The sequence below is a fragment of the Podarcis gaigeae genome, assembly GCF_964106915.1.
Source record: "Podarcis gaigeae genome assembly, chromosome: 3".
In the NCBI taxonomy this organism is placed as follows: domain Eukaryota; kingdom Metazoa; phylum Chordata; class Lepidosauria; order Squamata; family Lacertidae; genus Podarcis; species Podarcis gaigeae.
Window position 1 is genome coordinate 49,570,705 of NC_139680.1, and position 16,295 is coordinate 49,586,999.

The 16,295-nt window shown below is 38.8% G+C and overlaps 2 protein-coding genes across 10 annotated transcripts in view; one reads left to right on the forward strand and one right to left on the reverse strand.

Annotated features, from left to right (window-relative positions):
- The window catches only part of CRYBG1 (crystallin beta-gamma domain containing 1), a 93,887-nt gene that overhangs the window by 66,420 nt on the left and 11,172 nt on the right, over positions 1-16,295 (forward strand). For all 4 annotated transcript variants that reach the window (XR_014562236.1, XM_083731024.1, XM_083731025.1 and 1 more), the window contains 11 exons: positions 2,092-2,254; positions 2,649-2,785; positions 4,563-4,689; positions 5,180-5,215; positions 6,423-6,580; positions 7,484-7,610; positions 8,842-8,987; positions 11,121-11,247; positions 11,392-11,424; positions 12,482-12,594; positions 13,177-13,306. Coding sequence is in view for 3 of the 4 variants with exons in the window: in XM_083731024.1 (XP_083587150.1) it covers positions 2,092-2,254; positions 2,649-2,785; positions 4,563-4,689; positions 5,180-5,215; positions 6,423-6,580; positions 7,484-7,610; positions 8,842-8,987; positions 11,121-11,247; positions 11,392-11,424; positions 12,482-12,594; positions 13,177-13,306 (1,297 nt within the window). In the remaining variant the exon portion in view is untranslated. The remainder of the gene's footprint in view (positions 1-2,091; positions 2,255-2,648; positions 2,786-4,562; positions 4,690-5,179; positions 5,216-6,422; positions 6,581-7,483; positions 7,611-8,841; positions 8,988-11,120; positions 11,248-11,391; positions 11,425-12,481; positions 12,595-13,176; positions 13,307-16,295) is intronic.
- Positions 1-16,295, reverse strand: part of RTN4IP1 (reticulon 4 interacting protein 1) — a 110,975-nt gene that overhangs the window by 14,881 nt on the left and 79,799 nt on the right. The window lies entirely within an intron of this gene.

Here is a 16,295-nt window from a genome sequence, read left to right on the forward strand (position 1 = left end):
TGTTAGGGATCTTTTTAAAACACTTCCTGAAGCTTTGATTAAAAACATCAAACAAATTTACATTGCTGGATTATCAAGTGATAAACTGTTTCACTTGGCAGAATTCCTGCAGCTTCCAGTGTGCTGCTGAAACCAAAGGCATACAGAATGAAACTGATAAAGTTTAGGTATTTCATGGGGTCATCAGAGTTTGCTAGTCAAAGCAAAAGAGGTTGGTTTCAATGCAGGAACGCATGTTTGTAATTATCTAGTTGTCTTTTAATGCTAGTCTTTTACCAAACAGCAAACAAATACCACGCTCTATGCAATAAAAGAAACATAGCTCTTTGCACCCATTAGCTATATCTACAATTGTTTTAAAAAATACATTTATTATATGCCATTTTTTCATAATGTGCCCAAGCAGATATATAACAAGATGGAAATGTCAAAATAAAAATAATTATGTTTCAGTTTAGCTGTCTGAAAAGCTTGTATTTTATTTATTTGTTGTGATTTGGTTTGTGGAGAGTTGTGGCATAGAGCATGTGACTCAACACCCTAGTATTAATCAATTAGTTTGATAGTCCTGCACTGTTTAGTTACTTGCTTTGTTCCATTGTGGTAGGCTGCTTCATCTGCTTTGTTCAGCCATTTTGTTTGATTCATCCAATGGGAAACTTGCAAAACCAGAATTAATTTTATGTTCAGATTTCCAACTTAAATTGATGTTAATTGCAAATTGTTGGTATGTCTTAGTCATCTTAATACAGTTACATGGCACACACTTTCCTCTATCCTACATGCAGAGGCTTCACACATACCGTTATCCAAATGTCCATTTCTTTCCAGAGTCCCAGCACACATCATTCTCATGCTTTTTATGGGATTACCATGCACGCTTAGGTGTTGTATGGGAGAGCCTAACATTAAATATGAATCAATGTCTTCTTTTCTCATGCCTTTTAAAGTTCCTGCCTTTCTTCATCCTCCTCCTTGACTTGCAATTCTTTCCAGCTCCTTACTTTCTTTCACCTCCTCAATGTTTCCTGTCTTTGACTTTCTTTATTAGCTGTTCAGCTTTTGAAGTAGCTTCGAGTCTTGACTCCACTGTTTTGACCTGCCGTTTGGATTTGGCTGAAGCTCTGTACTTTCAACACCTGATATCTGGTTTGGTCTGACTTCTAGCTCTATGCTAAATTATCTTTGGATCTCTGTTTCCTGGTTTCCCACTTGGCTATTTTCTTGATGTCCATTCTGACTTTGATCTTTTGAGATAGACACCACCCTCTCCAAAGTCTTGACAACATCTCTCCACTTATTGACAGGTGCTCCAGGTGAAGTATGTTCATATTCTTATTTTGGAAATACTGGGTTATATATCTCTGTGTTCTTTCTTCTGATCTTCTCACTCATCTTGCTCACAGGAAAGTAGATGGCTTGTTACAACACCATTATTTCACCATTGCTGCCCTAGTATTTGAAGATATTGCTCTTTCCCTATGTTTATTTCTTTCATTGCATGTTAATCATCTTTCTGTGTTGCACTAACATTCTTGATTAAAAGTAAGACATTGCTATTTATTGCATCTAGTTTTCTGCTATATAGTTGTATAGTTAAACCCCTACTGTGATAACATTATATACTGGCATTTCTCGGTATGGCCAATCCATTACAGTGGTACCTCGGGTTACATACGTTTCAGGTTACATATGCTTCAGGTTACAGACTCCGCTAACCCAGAAATATTATCTCGGGTTAAGAACTTTGTGTGGATAAAAACAGAAATCATGTTCCGGCAGCGCAGCAGCAGCAGGTGGCCCCATTAGCTAAATGGTCTTCAAGTTAAGAACAGTTTCAGGTTAAGAACAGACCTCCAGAATGAATTAAGTACTTAACCCGAGGTACCACTGTACTTGTATTTGTCACCTCTAAATGCTCAACTATGAGTACCCCAGTTTATATTGACCTTAAACCATTCTCTTTAGTTTTTGTTAATGTGAGAGTAATGGTAAACTAAATGCTTTAACTCAAAATAAATTTGTAAATAAACTAATTTGCATGAAAGAAAACGAATGATTCAATGTTTGTTTCGGTGTTTTAATTTATAGTTGGATTCTATATGAGAAGCCAAACTTTGAAGGGCCCTCTATTCCTCTGGAGGAAGGAGAAATTGAATTTACAAACCTTTGGGGTGAAGAACCACTTGATAACAAAGATGAATGCAAATGTCCCGAGCCTGCAGTGATTGGTTCAATGAGGCATGTAGTAAAGGCAAGTATGGATATGAGTAGACTATAGATTATGGCTTAAACTTTGTAGACTATGGGTGATTTGTCTGACATGGTAGACCAAACTATGGCTTACCAAGTCTGTACAAATATGTGGGCTCCGGGAGAGGAGAGGAGCTTGTAGCAACTTTACTCCTTCCTGGTTCTTTTGGGTGGTGCCAATTGCATAGGCCCATTCCAAGCAGTCAGGATGCCTCTATGATTGGCCCCTCCCAGTTTCAACATGGCAGCAGTATAGATTAGCAACTTGCTACAAGGGTGCTCTCCTGTAAATGCTAAAGGGGCACCACAAGTATGTTTTGTCTTTCCCTTTGCTGCACAGAATAGACTCAGTCCTAATTTTATAATTTATCATTCTGTCTTCATAATTTTGCCAGGATTATAGCATTTGCCGAATTGACCTGTTTACAGAACCAGAAGGGCTGGGTCTTGTAAATTCATACTTTGACGACACGGAAGAAACTCGATTTGGTTCTGCACAGAAAACATGTTCTATCAAAGTGCATCGGGGCATGTAAGTATATAGATATGCATCCTTTAAAAAAGGTACTAGTTTATAGTAGATATCAAATGCCCAGATTTGGAAATGATACATTTATGCATGAGGTTATACATATATATTTTTTGTTCTGTTGTGTAGTGAGTGATGATCATATAAGGCATTGGTTTTCAACCAGTGTGCCATAGCACCTTGAGGTGCTTTGAATGAGTCAGGGGTGCTGAGGGCAACACTGGCCTCTGTCCCTCTTTCCTTCCCTCCCTCCTCTGATGCCCTCTTGCATCTCTGCCTTCCGGAGGCTTGCACAGCCGTTTGTTGCAGCAGCCCTGGCTACAAGCTCCCTAGTCGAATGGTGCCTTTGGGCCTGGCCAGGGGGTGCTTCCCAGGCTCCTGTGGGGCAGTGTGAGGAGGAACCTCTCTTTGGAGTGGGGGGGCAGCTCAGGGACCAGGGCTGGTGGCAGTGGCTGCCCGGAGAACTCCCAAGGAGGTGAGGAGAGGAGGCTGACAGAACACTTCCCAAGGGAGGGCATTTGAAAAAGGGTGAGAGGCTACCAGCTCTGCAGGCAAGGGGTGATATAACTGGGCTCCTGAGCCCCACAGGGGTGCCACAGAAAGAATGTAGTTGGTCAAGGGACTCATGGACATAAAAAGGTTGGAAACCTCTGATAAAAGGTATGAATCACTGATAAACATTTAGTGAAGCAAATATAATATAAGAATTAATATACAAATACTTAATGTATCTACATATTTATACCCTTGTCATCTTGTAATGCATCATTAGTTCTACCTGAGAGCAGGAAGACATTCAATTAAACCAGGGATTCTGGGCTGCAACAAATATGACTGTCTTCTAAATTATTTTTACTCATTTTTGTTGAATAATGGAAAAGATTGCTGTCTGTTAAGTGCATTGGTGATTCAAAATAAATCATTAGTACATATCCCAGATTGTATTAAATCGTTAAACTGAGATATAGGTGCTGACTAAATGTCAGTAATGAAACTGCCAAGGTACTTTTCAGAATGGGTGAGAATGATACAAAAGCCATACTAAAAGAAGGGAGGGGGATTAAATGAAAGGATTTCAATTGAGAATCAGTATCTGTTATAGTTTGATTATTTACCCCCACCCTACCATGTGGCATTCTGGTAGACTGTAATAGTGAACCTTGGGAGTTGGTTTGTAAGTGTCATACAACTGTGTAAGTGGCTTTATCTTGATAATTAATGGAGTCACCAGTACTGATTTCATTAAGTGTTGTATCATAGCATCATTATAAACACTGAGAATGAATCACAAGCATTGTCAACTGTAGTGGCATACACTGTTATACATCTGTCAACATGTCTGAATTAGAAGTATGTATTAAGAAAAATAAGTACACTACAGTCATTTTAGGAGATTATTTATGAGCTTTGAAGTCAACGCTGTCTTTCAGTAATGATGATTAATTGCTGCAGAATGCAAATGATGGTGAACAGAAGTTAAAAGTTGGCTATGTATGTATGTATATGCCACAGTGAATACCTGAAATTTAGTGAATGCTTATAACCACTATATATTTATCCTTCAGAGTTATATTTTACCCTGATCAGTAATACAAAAAATATTTTATTTTACTGTTTGTTCTACCCTGTTGTCTTAACAGTGGTTTAAAAGGGGCTCTTTGTCATCTCCCTTCTGGGAAATAGCTAGGATGAGGTGTCTTTAGCTTTAATAATGTAATAGCATCATGTTTTATCGCAGCATTGTCTGGACCTTTTTTCCCTTGTCGTTTTCAATTTGTAGATGGCTACTTTATGAAGAACCTGGTTTCCAGGAAATCCCTTTAATGCTGGAACCTGGAGAATATCCTAATCTATCCTTTTGGGATAAGAAAGAAGCATATGTTAGGTCCATGAGGCTCTTGAAAATGGTAAGATAATGATATGAAGACTACAGGGATGGTAGAACAGCTGTAACTTTATAGTGTCCCATAAAAGGGCTTCTTCCATTGGAGGAAAGAAACCTTTGTTACATTTTTGCATACTTCAGAGTGTAAGAGGCGGCCTGCTGCATCAGGCCAATGGCCCATCTAGCCTAGCATTTTGTGGTCATAGTGGCCAACTAGATGCCTATAGGAAGCCTGTGAGCAAGGCAGGCTGCTTCCATCTTGAACTGTTTCTAGTAATTGAAATCTTTTAATAGCTGCCTCGTATTTAATGAGGTTTTTTTTTGTTTTTAAATCTAATTTGGCTGAATTTAAAAGGAGCATTTTTATTTTTATTCCAACAGATGGCACATTTAACTTTCAGACTTTAGAAAGTGAATAATATCTGTTGAATCATGCTTTTAACTTCTTTAACAAAATTACAATTCAATGACATTTCAATTACCTTTCTTCCCTGCCCCTTCAATATTTGCAGGGTGGACGCAAAGTTGAATTTCCTGAAAGCCCAAAGGTAAAAATATTGTAATATGAATTTCCTATATAATAAAGTGTAATGATAAAAGTGTATCCCTTGAGCTATATACAGTTGTACCTTGTTTTGCGACCGGGATCCATTCTGGAGCCCCAGACTCTGGATGAAAAGGACGCACGACAAAGTGCCACTCTGCACACACAAGCAGAGCAGTTTGCGCTTCTGCGCATGCGTGATTTAGCGCTTCTGTGCATGTGTGAGCGGCAAACCTGGAAGTAACCCGTTCTGGTACTTCTGGGTTTGCCGCGGACGTTCGACGAAATGGACGCTCGACGAGGCCGACTCAAAACAAGGTAACACTGTATACTAATGTTGTTGTACTCTCTTTCTGGTGTAAGTTAACAAGCTTATTGCTTTATCAATCATTCTCCCCTTAAAAAAGCTTTCTGGATTCAGTCATGTTTAGAGTACATTTATTAAAATCAATGGGACTTAAGTCACAAGTAGCTTTGGTCAGATTGATTTCAGTTGGTTTTCTCCCTTGTACACATGACTTGGCAGGCCAATCCAACTCCTTACAGTTGCTGCCAGGATGCTGTGGAGCAATGAAGCCTCCGCCACATCCTGGTCTCTCATGTCAATAGTGGAAGGTGGCGGTGGTGGTCAGGCACCAGGCCTGATCCCAGTGCCAGTTCTAGGCTGGACCCAATGTTGCCATCTATGAGACTGGCTCAGATTCCAGCAGATCCCAATCCTCTCAGCTTTGCCTCCTCCCATCTGAAGGAAACCTGTGAGCATTCTACTGCATATTTGGCAGCCTGCAGGCACAAGTCAAATGACACTTCTGCTCAGTACAAACCCCCACAGCCCAGCATAAGGGGGTTTGTGTTGCATCCTAAGTCTGGATCTGACTGCTGCTTAAAGGCAAGTAATGGGGTTATCAGTTGAATCCCTTGGGGGAAGGGGATTCACCTGAGCCTAGGAGTGGGCCATGAGAAACTTCTATCTTATGTGGCAATGGTATTGATTTTTTTTTTTTAAAGCCCCAATTTAAATAATGTATAAAGAATACTAAGGCTGAAATCCTACTTACTTGGAGGTAAGCCTTGTTGTATTCAGTAAGGTTAACTTCTGAATAGGCAATGATTAGGATTGTGATGTTAGATAATACATGTGAAAGCATATTGAGGTCTTGGAAAAGGCACAATATTAAATATTATTTACCATCTCCCTCCTTTTGCTAAAGGTCATTATTTATGAAAAGCCATTCTTTGAAGGAAAGCATGTAGAACTTGATTCAGAATTAGTAGCTCTTGCTGTGGAAGGAAATGAAAAAGAAGATTCAGCAGAGCTGGAAACAGGAACACTCACATCAATAGGATCCATAAAAGTGAAGGGAGGAATGTAAGTATTGCCTGGAGCAGGTGACTTTTCAGCAGGCAGCTACTATAGTGTAGAGACTGTATTGTGTAACAAGAAGTTGACTCGACTGTCCATGTCCACAGCATATACCTCCTATGAAGGATCATAATGAATGAGTCTAGGATCCTGCAGCATGTATGCACAATGAGACAGACAGACAGAGGAAGGAGGGTTGTGGTTCTATTACATTACAGGAAACACAATGGTCACTTCATATATGATACCTGCTAATTTCCAGAGTGTATGAAGCAGCCATAATACTTGTGTGATATGCATGTTTGTGATAAGATGTTCCTTTGTCCCCATTAATTTACTCTTGGAAAGTGTTGAAACATTAGCTAGCAAACCTTCTTAATGCTGTGTTGATATTGTGATGTATAATGCAATCCTTCTGAGATCAGTAGGTAAGGATTGCAGCATATGTAAATATAAATGCCACATGATGCTTAATTTTAGAGATGTTGCTTGACTTCTGGAAGATGTATCTGACTTTAGTTTGTTACTGCTGAAACAGCATACCTGCTTATCCTGGGAGTAAGCCCCCTTAACACAAAATGGCTTATTTCTGAATAGGCATGTATAAGATTGCACTGTTGGTCCACATAGTTCTTTCCCACCTTCTTTTGTTAAAATGTGAGGTATTAAATCGGATTAAATGTGGCTAAGTTGGTCATGTGTTTAAAGATCTCCCACTGAAATTGTGGGTCCTGTCCCTTATTTCATTTGCAGTTTTTATAACAATTTATTTTAATTATCATTTTTGCTGTTCATCTCTTTATTTTATTTTTTGCTGTTAATGCAATAAGATCACGTGTTTTGTACATTCATTATTTTGTTTACATGTTATACTACTACTTTTTCAAAAATTTTGTTTACCCTTTTTAGTTGGGTTGCTTATGAGAAGCCAGAGTTTGCAGGGCATCAGTATTTGCTGGAAGAAGGAGAATACCAGGAATGGATGGACTGGGGTGGTTATGATGAGCAGGTGCAGTCACTGAGGCCTGTTCTAGGGGTAAGTTTAAAAATGATGAAAACAAGTGTAGTCTTAGGAAAACACGTAATAATGTTTGTGGTTCGCTCTGTTTTGCTTCATCCCACTGTCTTTGTTTACCTGGGGGGTGGGAATTGAGAGTGGAAAGACATTTTACCCTTCTCATAAAATTCCATTCAATCCCCCCCATGCTCCCCCATATCCAGTATGTGGGGTGGGTGGGTGTGAAAGAGGGAGGGAAACAGAAACCTGGTGGATCACAAACAGCAGGCCTAATTTGGACGTGCATCCAAATATGGAATGTACAGGCATGCATACAAAGGAGATGTTGGTTTGAATGTGTTTTTGAGTATGTATTCCATTGAAAGAACTGCTTCTTGACTAGACTGTATAGTAGACAGAAGCTTTCCTGGGGCTGCTGCCTGATAATGTGCAAGTTTGGGCAAACATTGTCAGCCTGCCCAAACAGCTATATAGCTACAGCAGCAGATGCCAGAGAAAGGAGGAAGACAGGGTGGATCAGAGAAGAGGAAGGAGTTCCAGGGATTTCAACCTCTCTTGTTTTCTCTGGAGGAGGAGAAAAGTAGGCAGGCACCCATCCTGGTGGCTAAAGGGAGGAACAAGAGCTAGTCAGCCTCTAATCTGAAGGCCAGGAAGGAATCTGGGAAAGAGCAGCATGGTTATTTGTGGCCTTGCTTGGCTCAGCTTGACCAGTACAGAGTGCTTTCATTTGGACTTCCTTTATTTCTGTTCTCACATTAAAGCTGGCCTGTATTCATCAACATAACTCTGAACACAGGACAACAGTTCCAGCCTAGTGTTGTCTGTTGTTAAATGGAACCAGCAGGTTGAAGACAGAAGCAGTGCAATGCTTACAAGAAACTGCATCAGTGCTTTGATACACACTTCAGTGTATACCCATATTTAAAGTGCTTTAAAGTTTAAGATGGCATCTGCCCTTGCAATTTAAAGATGTGGAGCACCAATTCTGCAAGGCCACTTCTTTCCCCTGTCACCGCATATTGTTTTAACTATGCAAGGCATCTTTTCTCCTTCCAATTTAAATAAATCTTTTGAGTTTTGGAGTGGACTTCAGAGGAAGTATGTCTTTTACAGTGTAGGGCAGGGGTGGGAAACCTTAATGCACCCAACATCTGCACCCAAAACACCTGCTTAGAGTTATAGTCTTCTATCACAGAGACTGTATTTCTTTTGCCTTGATGGCTTTCTGTTGTTTTCTTTCTTTCCACAGAGTTTTATGCAACCTCACATGATAATGTATGCTGAAAAAGACTTTGGGACTAAAGGTTCCAATATAAGCGTTTCAGGAATTGTTTCCCATTTAAAGGATACTGGCTACGGACTAAGGACTCAATCCATAAATGTGTTAAGTGGAGTGTAAGTCAGATGTGTAGCTTCATTTTCATTTTAAATGGTTAATTTGCTGTAAAGAGATAAGTACAAGGAAAAGAGGCCTGAATCAGTAACTTGGTATTACTTCTTTGTTGTCTTTGTATGTGTTTCCTGTTGTTATAGCTGTTTTAGCGTTGTGTTGCAGAAAGGATAATCTGTACTGTTCCTACCATGCAGATTAGTCTTCTAGATTAGGTGTATGAAATGAGAGCAACATAGCAATCTTCATCCAGCACCTATGGTCGTGTGTCTGTTGCTCCTAATTGAGTAATTGAGTACTACTAAACAGATATTTTCATCAGAACATACATTGAGAGTGTACTAGTTCAAGACAGCCTTGGCAAGCCATGGTTTATGAAGCTGAGGGTGTGTGACACCCATCCTTTCACATACCAGCTTTGGTGCAGGGATCCTGGTTTGTATTGAGCAACAGTTACTTACTATGTCTATACCATGGAACTCGTTTATGTCAGTTAACAAAGCAGGATAATAATCCAGTTTTAGTAGAGAGGGCACGAGTGAACTGTCATGATGCACATTCCTGAGGGATAAATAATTGAATCCAGCTAGCCTTCCTTGAAGGAACAGAGGAATTTGAGTTCCTTTCTTCCATTACATTTTTATCTTTGGCTGCCATATAGTTCTGGGAGTTATGTCTCAAGTGAGATCTGGTATTTTTTCACAGTTTATGGCTTCTTTGCGCAACATGTTTTTTCCTGCTTCCCACAGCAGTTTTTATGAATATATATACAGGATTCCTTTGGGTGTACCAACCAGGGTAGTTGCATATCAGCACTAACAGGAAGGCAAAACCTAGTTCTGCATCTTCCTTTTCTGGAATAATTGGCACATGGGTAGCACCAATCACTCAACTCATTTTCATGGAGATCCCATAGAGAATGAGTAAACAAACATAATTTGTGTGGATTTTCAGACCTGAACATTTGCAGCATAGCCTTAGTGTTTGCAGCACTAGAAGCCTGATACATTTATTTGTCCAAGAGACTGGCCAAGCCTGCTTTTTTTTCAAAATTTCTATTGCATGTGATGTTCAAGTATAAACATGTCCCATTTCAGTTTGATCTTCATGGTTAACATACTGTTCATCCCTCCGTCACTTTGACTAAGCAGTTTACAGAGCATGTTGGGTGTGTGCTTAAGGCATATGCCTCAAATGATTAATCAACAGTGTGTTGATGGATCTGTTAAACATGAGTCAGAATAAAAGGAAATGGTAAATTTTTAAAATGTGGCACTTCAATGGGCAAAACATACAGTGCTTTCATGCTAGGCATGCTTCATATGGTATAATTTTACTGAAATGCAACTTTGCTTTACTAGAGTTTATTATCCATGTCTTGAACTAAGGAAACCTAAAATCATGCTTCTTCGGACAGAAACGAACTATGAATAGTGAATAAAAAAAAAAATCCTTCCAGTAGCACCTTAGAGACCAACAGGAAAAAGACCAATTGCAGTCGTCAGTCGTCAACAGGTTTACCACACCTATCAGCCAATCACCCATTCCCACCACCCTTCTGAGTAATACCTCTCCCCACCCTCTCACTATATATAAGGGTCTGGTGACTTCTGTTTCAGTCTATCTGAAGAAGTGTGCATGCACACGAAAGCTCATACCAATAACAAACCTTGCTCGCTCACATTACTAGCCCAGTGTGAAATTAGACAATGGTACATATATCTCTTAAGTTGTTAGCAAACTAGATTTATTCATTGGGCTATGCTAAATATAACTACCTGAACCGGACTTAAGAAAATTGCCTTACTTTCAGAGTAATGATGTCATGCTTTACCATTTTTACCTTTCCCCATCATAATGTTGCTTAATATATTTTGGGTCTTTTGAACTGTAATTTGGGTGTTTTGAGCTGTATTATTAGAGGCAAACAATATAACGTTTCATTCTGATGACTTTATAAAATCCTTGCTGTGTTTGCAAATATATTATTTTTATATGAAGTTAAGTACACTGAGTACAGCTTACTTAATGTCAGTCATTTCCTACAAGATTCATAATTAAATGTTTGATTTAATTGTTTTTCAAAAATACAATGCATCAATTAATTAGAGCATAAATCATGATTTTTCCCCCCACAGCTGGGTGGCGTATGAAAATCCTGACTTTACAGGAGAGCAGTATATCCTTGATAAAGGACTATACCCCAACTATGGTACATGGGGAGCTAAAAGTTGTAAGATCTCTTCAGTTCAACCCATAATTTTGGTAAGGTTTGTTTGTTTGTTCTGCTGGGTTTTATTTTATTTCCTACCAAGCTAGCTTGCTCCGTATTTCATTAATCAATATTCTTTCTGTATAATGTATATTTCTGGCATCATATTTGTCTCTTTTTCCCTCCATTTATTTTAGGACAACATGAGTGATCATACGGGGAAATTTAAGGTAAAGCTTCCAGGCTTTTACATAGCAAATATAGCAAGCTGACTTGAGATAACATAAAAAAAGACGAGTAGAGAGGCTGTAGGCAGAGAGATTCACAAAGTGGAATCAGTACCCTGGGAGGAGGCAGACTGAGTCCTTGTCAAGTTTTGCCAGATGCAGAAAATGTGTATCTAATGCAAATGTCCTGGTCCTTTTAATGCAAGAACAAATGTATTTGCAGATGATGCTCAGGGTTTCCTAAAATACTCAGGCTTTTTTGCGAAAGGACTTTCCAATCTTCCCAGGGCGCTTCTCTACATGGTATCATGCAGACCTGGCCAACACATGGAAGGATAATATTGGTTTTGGCAATGGGGAAAAGTCCACAAATTTTGGTGAGCCTTAGCTACTGGCCAAAATGTGCAGTCACCATCAGCCCTGCTCATCCCCTGACTCTTGAGAGGGATCTTGCCTGATGTTGGCTGAGTTCCAAGGCACTTGGAAGCATGGGAGCACTCTGCTTCAGAAGCTCAATATGACTATAGGAGTGAGTTCCCACCTTTGTCTGAAGTACCAAGCTCAGGAATGGGATCTCTTCAAAATTGAAAAATCTCACTGCTTTCAAGTTGAACCAACATTCAGTCTGTTCAAGCTCTAGCCTGTCTTTTCATTCTTCACTGTGGCAAGAACACATCAGATCAAAAGATACTGTTGCCAGTGGAGCCGTAACAATAAGGGAAAAGACAGTTTGTATTTATCTTAGAATAAAGTTTCACTTCCAGGTCAGCAAATGGAATCAAGAATTGACTGTCAAATTCTACTACAAAGTCATCTTTGTAAAATAGTTTGGAAATACGTACATTATGTACATTTTTATTTTAGTTTAAAAATGTTTTGCTTGTATTCATAGATAATTAAAATGTTGTCAGAATTATCTGTTTAACAATATGGGGTGATACCCAACTAAGTGCATTAGTTAAATTCATTTATTTCTACAGCTCTTTTCTGACACTCACTATGTTGGAATTGTCCTGAGCACAATGTTTAGTGTTTAACGTGACCTGCTTTGTCTTTAAAGGTCCAGCTATTTTCGGAACCAGAGTTCCAGGGTAACTGTCAAATATTTGAGAAAGATACTTCAGAGATCGAGGAGACATTCCTTGCTATGTCTTCAAAAGTATTATCTGGCAGGTGAGTACGAAACTGCATCATTGAACTCCCAAGCAATCAAGCTTCTGAGTTTGCAACAGATACAAACCATCTGAGTAACACTGAATAGGCTCAGGGTGGATGCATCTTCCCATTTGGGATTAGTGGAATCAAGGTTTTTGTTCTTAATAGTAAAATCTGTCTAAAAATGTAAGGGAGCAACTAAGGATAATGACAAACATTTTGTGTATTCAAGAGTGTAGTGGAAGGGATTTGAATGCACACTTTTTGCCTTCATGATTATTTCCCCACCCTTTAGAATGCATGTCTCTGCTCATTCTGAATAACTTCGCACAAGAACATGTTGATCCTGCATTGCATGATGCTAAGTCTCTTAAACATATCAGTAAGGAAACATGTATTTTTAAAAGCCCATATTAATGGAATATTCTTATTCTTTATTGATGAAGAATAATGCTACATCTGACTGAGCACTCGGGCAACAGGCTTTCAAGCTACACAGAGCTTGGGTTGAAATGGCAATTAACAAAACTAACAATTAAGAAAACTGGCAATTAACAACAAAGCAAGAATTTAACATTGCCATTTTCTTCTTTTTTGCAGTTGGATTGCATATGATGAAGAAAATTTCTCTGGAAATCAGTATGTGTTAGAAGAAGGAGCCTATCCTAATCTGTCTGCAATGGGTTGCCTACCCAAAACTTGCTTGAAGTCCTTAAAAGTTGTAAATATTGTAAGTTTTACAAAGAGTTGGATAGCCATTGCAAGCTGAAATTGCCTCATTACTGAGCTAAGTTCTTATGACTAGGTTATAGAAACAAAAATTGACCTAAAAATATGCTACTAAATAGTTTATTTGGGGGAAAGGAAGCATATATTGTAGCTCTATGGAGCTGACAGCAAATTAGCATGGAACAACCTGCATGGTTATCCGTATTTTTAGATATTGCAAAATCCTACCATTAATTGTTGGTTTATGTAACAAATTTTGTATCTCACCCTTCAGTACATATTCCTAGGGTAGCTCATGATTAGTAAAAAAGCAGTTCAAAGAATAATCCAGCAGTTAAATCTTTGCTAAACTATTTTTCAGGGTTGATTCTGTGACTTCAGAAAGATCAGGCTGCAAACATGAATTAATTCAATTAGAATATTAATCAACTAAAGCAAAATTTCCCTCCATTAGTTGAGGGCCAGAGTAAATATGACAGGGCAGCTACATGTATTTCATAGAATCATAGAGCTATAGAATCATAGAGTTGGAGGGTCTTGCAAGGGTCATCTAGTCCAACCCTTGCAATGCAGAAATCTCAGCTAAATCAGACATGAGAGATGCCTCTGCTTAAAATTTTATTTACCTTGTAAAGTTTTCGCTTATAATGAGAACCCTTAGATTCCCAGAACATATTCTTACTTTAGATGGTACGTGGTGAATCCCTCACTTTCGAGAGATATCAGGATTCTACCCATCACAAAGTTTTTCTTGCTGGCTCTTTTTAAAAGCATCCAAATTAATCCTAAGCAACATAGAGCATTTTGTGCCCAGCCCTCCTCCCCTTTGTATAACTTGAGTCCTTTCTGCTTCCCCTGACCTTTTCTCGATTCTTTAATATTCTCTAAATTATATTCCCTCCCACCTTCCTTTATACTTGCACTCCTTTATCTGTCCTTAAATCCTTAGTTCTTTCTCACTTCCAGCCAGCATTAATGCTTTTTTGCCTTCTGATGGCTGCCTTTTACATAGCCATTGTACACCAGAATGTCTTCCTCAACCTCCCCTCTCCTCAACATTTCCCTTTCAGCCTGCCTACATTTACAATCAGGTCAGCTGTCTTGCTGGCCCCTCCCCTTCACATACATCTGTTGATATAAAGTAGAGGATGAGTTTCTGGGGGGAGGAGGGAGGTAATTTTCATGAAATAAAATTCTTGAAGGAGGAAATTAGTGAGCAAAATGTTCACAGAGGTTGCAGTAGGACAATATTGCCAATTGAGTTGGCTGATTCCTGCTCTCTTGCTGTACTATGCAGCAGAAGAAGACAGGAATGCTCAATTGTCCCAGCTTCCCAGGGTGGTCAATGCTGCCTTATTTGCCCTTATTGCTAATGGTACATAATCAAATCTGATTGGCTACATAATACCATGATGTCATATTGTTAGTTTATAATCCCTGATTGGCTAGAATCACACAGGGAGTGGGTATAAAGTGCCATGAAATGAATAAGACAAAGTATTTGGGAAAGTTTCAATGAGTATTTCATACTCCACGCTTGTTTTTCTCAAGATAAAAAAATCATAGCAGCACTAGAAAAAATGTACTAGAAGTGCTTACTTCTTAATAAATACACAGTATTCATTTAATTGACCATGAAGGCCCAAAGCCCATAAATTACCTGCTCTACATTTGTCTAGTAGTAGTCGTCAATTTTAGGCACAACAGAGTCAACCGCAAAGCAAAGCTTTGTATTTAGCAATTTGGTAGTTGTTAATTTGCACTGAAAGAAGCTGTTGGTGCTAAGTAAATGTTTTCTTTGAAAGTTCTGTTAACAAAACAAACAAATGGCAAGGCACCTGCCTTTTCACATCAATAAACACCTTGAAGATTTGCAGGTTGTGCTAACATACTAAAGAAGTATCACTAAACAGCATGCCTGGAATCTAATTTATATCTTGCTTATGTATAAACAAGATAATTCCACAGACTTGGAAGGCTGTTTTACTCAGATGTTCATGGGCTCTGCTGAAAAGCCAGCTGCCTTTGGCTTTTCCTCAACCTAGTAGCGCCCATTCCATCAAGCTGCACCAGAGACACAGAAGGAAAGCAGGACCATTTCATCGGCTCTGCTAAGAAATCAACTGCCTTTGGCTCTTCATTTTTCTCATATGTCAGCTGCCAAAGGCCTCTTCATCAGGCCAGCTGAATTGTTCTATCTCAGCTGGTTTATATAAGAATTGTAATTCTAAGAATTGGTGCCCAAGTTCTCCTACTCAGTTTGAGACTAAGTATTTTTGTCATTTCACTATAATTTTTTCTTAAAGCATATACCGTATTTATTTGAATCTAATGTGCCATTGAATCTAATGCCTACCTCAATTTTCAAAACCATGTATACCCTTATTTTTGCGAAGTAATTTGGCCAAAAAAGGTGTGCATTACATTCGAGTAAATACAGTATTATTTCTCTCATTCAATAATTTTAATGCTGCAAAAGGATTTCTGTGCCAACTCCATATACTTCCCTACAAACCATATGGTCCTCACCAATCTAAGACTTAGCAGAAATGCCATGAGTACGTTTGAAACATTTTGTATGACAGTAAGGCCCATGAATACACCTTGACTTCATCTATACCTTGTCTAGAATTATAAATTAGTAACTCTTATGCATGGAATAAGTGCATAAAATAAGTGTTATGTATAAAACCCTGAGTAGCAGAGTTTAGAGTTCTTACTTTGTAAAGAATTATAGATTTGCAGCACATCCATATAGCTGTAGGAAAAGTTCTGCAATTTTAGCTGTTGCTGACTCATGAAGATGCCAGCCAAGATTGGAAGGTGTGGCTGTAAGTCATCACCTTGCTTTTCTTTCCAGTTTTCATCCCACACTTGGAATAACTTTTTCATGAGTAATGCCTTTTATACAGACTTGCCACCTAGTTAGTTCCAGACCAGAGGACTTGTTTTTCATTTCTCTGAAAAGATAGCTGTGTTAGATAAGTTAT